Source organism: Trachymyrmex cornetzi, unplaced genomic scaffold, assembly GCF_001594075.2.
Source record: "Trachymyrmex cornetzi isolate Tcor2-1 unplaced genomic scaffold, Tcor1.1 scaffold543, whole genome shotgun sequence".
NCBI lineage: Eukaryota > Metazoa > Arthropoda > Insecta > Hymenoptera > Formicidae > Trachymyrmex > Trachymyrmex cornetzi.
In genome coordinates, this window is record NW_017299854.1 from 92,939 (window position 1) to 97,485 (window position 4,547).

General features: G+C 29.7%; 1 protein-coding gene across 1 annotated transcript; it reads left to right on the forward strand.

The window, feature by feature from the left end:
• Positions 1-333: 333 nt before the first annotated feature.
• On the forward strand, positions 334-4,118 carry LOC108765805 (uncharacterized). Its single transcript, XM_018514651.1, has 6 exons — positions 334-486; positions 579-794; positions 1,102-1,372; positions 3,129-3,477; positions 3,607-3,679; positions 3,762-4,118. The coding sequence occupies exons 1-6, from the start codon at positions 334-336 to the stop codon at positions 4,116-4,118; spliced, it is 1,419 nt and encodes a 472-aa protein (XP_018370153.1).
• The last annotated feature ends 429 nt before the right edge of the window (positions 4,119-4,547 follow it).

Here is a 4,547-nt window from a genome sequence, read left to right on the forward strand (position 1 = left end):
ATTTAACATCAAATTTAATAAAAGAATTAATTCCGCAAGTTGGACTCAGAATTAAATTTAACAAAAAATGGCAAGAACACTTCAATGAAGCAAAAGATGTAACGCTTGTGAGTAAATATTTTACCATATATTATAGTTACAATACTTATTTTTTAATATAATAAAATTTGTCATAGATATATGTAATTGGTATCAAAATACAATCGCGAGAATTATTTTAAATCCTTAACGATTATAAATACCTTCCTGCTGCTGTGTGCTCTCACACACACACACACACACACACACACACACACACACACACACACACACACACACACACACACACAATGTATGTATTGGTTTACAGAAAATTGTATTGATAAAGATTCAATACTGCATTTAACATCAAATTTAATAAAAGAATTAATTCCGCAAGTTGGACTCAGAATTAAATTTAACAAAAAATGGCAAGAACACTTCAATGAAGCAAAAGATGTAACGCTTGTGAGTAAATATTTTACCATATATTATAGTTACAATACTTATTTTTTAATATAATAAAATTTGTCATATATTTGATGCAAAAATATTTTCAGGAACGGGACAAAAATACTGACGTACATATACATAATTCTCCATCTCATGAAGAGATCAGCGATGAAGAAAAGGAAAATGTCACTGGATCGTCGACATTCAAAAAATTACAGCGACCCTCTGTTAAAAATATTTTACAGTCAACAATGCAAGGGCAAGCAATTTTGAAATGCTATACTAAAAGTAAATTATTAAGCCGAAAATGCCGAAATATTATTGTGGATTTAATTTTATCTCACATTTTGAATATAATTGATGGGTAATTTTTTTATTATATAAACATCTTATTTAAGACAGTCTTTATGATGACATGCTACATTTTCAATTTCTTAAAACTGTATAATCTTAGATTATTTTAAAATATGTACTTATTACAAAAAGAATCACATGTTTTTAAGAAGTTATACTTAAGAAGTAGAAAATTGCAGAGATAGAAAATAACTCAAGTGACTAATCAGAGAGACAACATGTAGATGGTAGTCTACATGTTCTCCCTCTTTACCTTTCATTAATACATTTCATTAATTATTGACATTATTCATCAGGCAATTAAAAAATGAAGATTTCTGTGCATTATCCAAAGAGATTGAACATCTATTCCCTACAGAAACACGTTTCACCTATTATATTGCACCTATAACAAAGAAGTTTTCAAAAACTAATAAATCTATCACTTCTCGCGGAAAACTTGTTGACAAATACAGGAATAAAATACGAGATTACAGAAAACTAACAGGAAATACTTTATCAGAAAGCGAATATACATGTAGTACAAGTTGTACTAGCGATTTTGAAGGTAAAGGAACAAATAAAATTATAATTATCTTCACTGTTTATATTTACAGAGAAAAAGTGAATTATGAAAGTGTCAAATCAAACTAAGAAAAAAAGTCACATACCGTTTTGCAAAAATCGGATAGTTATTAAATTATTAATTAAACTGTCTGAGCCACTGAGCGTACGATAGAATGAATGTTATAGATACATGTGAAAAAAAGACTTCCCGATGAAAGAAAAAACAGTTTATTTCTTGCAACGAATAATATCAGAGGTGTTTTTTCGTTATGCAACCAAAAGCAATCGCGACTAAGGCTGTCTTCGTTTTCTGATCCCTGAAGACGAAAATAGCCTTAATCGCGGTCGCTTCTGGTTGGATGACGAAAAAACACTCCTTAGGTGTTAACACATAGTGAACAATGGAGTAACGCAGCATGACGCCGTTTTTCGCTATTAACTGATGCAGTCCGCTAAGAATATTTGAGGAGTAAGTCATTTTCTTTTCGGAAAAGTATTCTTTCTTTATATATGCCTAAACATCCTAGGCATCTCATGCACTCATTAACTCAGACATTTTAATTAATAATTGAATAAATGTTATGTTGATTGTGTTGTACTTTCGAAAATGACAGCTAATCAGCTGTCATTTTCGAAAGTATTCAGTTATTGAAAAGAAATTGCGCTGAAAAGAAGAAAGTCTGCAATTTGTAATGATTATAAATAAGGTTTAACAAAATGTTTGTGTATCAATTAATTTTATTGATGAAAAATTATGCTAAAATTAAAATCAAGTAAACGCTAAATATATAAAATCGCTTTAAGATCAAAAAACAGCTTCAGATTTAGTAGCATCTATTTAAAAAGTTATTAGCAATACTAAAAACGATATGTTAGAAAAAATGTTTACGAGGTTTCGTAAAAAAATAGTGTTTTGTAAAAATTTAGATGATGCACACCTCGAAAAATAGCGCTTGTTTGATTTTTAGCATAATTCTTCATTAATAAAATTAATTGACACACAAACATTCTGTTAAACTTCATTTATACTCATTAAAAATTGCAGACTTTCTTCTTTTCAGCGCAATTTTTGTTTTTTCAATAACTGAATACTTTTGAAAATGACAGCTGATTAATTTCAACACAATCCCATGGAACACCCTGTATATACAGGGTGTTAGTTAAATGTGTTTCCATACTCAACAGAGCGATTCTTTGGTTTATTTCAAGTAAAAAAGTCCATATAAACATGTGTCCTAAACGGCTTAGTTTCTGAAATACAGGTGAACGTTCGCAAATGTTTGACGAAACGATAAATTGGAGATATTTTCCTGCATAAATATGCCTTGCTTCACGTGAGTTACCATTCGCACAACCATAAACAAAGTGACAAAGTCAAAGTCAAAGTCACAAAATCAAAAATAGACTTCAGTCCTGATGTTGCTGCGGGTCAGATAGCTTGTACATACGTTTTCGGGCCAAATTGTTTCAATCCATCAAAATCGGTTTCATCATGCCTGTTTTATTTCATCAGAAGAATTAAAGCCTGTTTTTGACTAGTTTTTGACAAGTTCAAGTTGTATTTCTTTCAGATAAACAGATTATTACTACACGTTTAAATTTTTTTATTTCGGAAACTAAGCCGTTTAGGAAACATGTTTATATGGACTTTTTTACTTGAAATAAACCAAAGAATCGCTCTGTTGAGTATGGGAACATACTTAACTAACTGTGTGTATATATATATATATATATATATATATAACTTAAACGTGCAGATGAAATCGAGGTGCCTGAAAGTGTATTGTGGCTCCAAACTAATTTATCACCTTGGCAGTTAGTTGAAAATCACTGGAAAGTTTCTACATCATACAGACGAAATCAAATTCAGTCATCCTCAAATAAAAGCATTTCTGATATTTTTGCTAATTGGCCTATTTTGAAGCATCCTTCGGCATACCTCTTGATTGATGAGGATTTCAAATTCTTAAAATTAACATCAGAGAATTGCGTGGACAATTGGTTTAAATTTTTTTCTCAGATTCAGAAAATTTGTCCTTTAAAAGAAGATAAAGTTGCGATCGAATTATGTTCTATACTCGAAACTGACGATTTAATGGACAATAAGTTTATGACACAAAAAATTATAAATAAAGTCATGAAGTATTTATTACATATACATATATTTATGTTTCCAGATGCAAAAATTATAATACAATTTTTATTACTGCCCCATCTGATACCTCCAAAAGGAAGAATTCGTGTGAAAAAAGAACATTATAAACCATCAATAAGTGAATGTAAAGATAGTATCATATTACATGCAAAGGTATCAATTTACGTTTGAAATATTCGTGCATGTGAATTTTAATAAAATTTTATAAAAAATATACATATAATTTTATTTATAGATTCATGGAGATATAAATCGTATTCAAGAAGAAAAGGAAAAGAGAGCACTTCAATTAAGATTAACAATACAACCATATATAATAGTTGTTGGCTGTACCCTTGCGGAAGTAAACGCATTTTATGTTTGTATTGATAAGGTACTCTATCAAGTTTCAACAGCGCTAGCAGCAATTGATTTGTGTTTCAAAATATTTCATGTCTTTGACGTTACTTATCCGCCAGAAAGTGAGCATATATGGAACATAATACAGCTCTGTCTGTATAAGTTCTCGACTAAGTCCGATAAACAAATCTCATATGTGATGCCAATTATAAATACTTTAACTAACGATAAGTCTCACTCCACAGATGATTAATCTTTCAATATTTTTCACATTTTTATGTTACGTTCTATTGTTGCGTATCTTTGATTAAAATTGTTTTAAGCTTTATTTGAAGTTATTCACAAATTTTTAAGTTGATTAAAACTCATATATATATATATATATAACAGTACAAAGTATTTTATTGTAATATTTCTGTTATATCATGTATAAGTGTCCATACTGTGCTCATAATACTCTTACAATCAAATTTCTTATAGCACATATAAAATTGGCGCATGGTGCATCTTTGTCTACTATTATATGCAAACAAGACAATTGTACGCGTAGCTTTGTAACACTCTACTCATTTAAACGGCATTTAATGGTAAAACATCTCAATGAAAATGACACGAAAGTTTCTGTTACGCCAGAATTGCATTTATTTAGTGAAAATGTCAAAAGTATGGATGATAGGTTTAC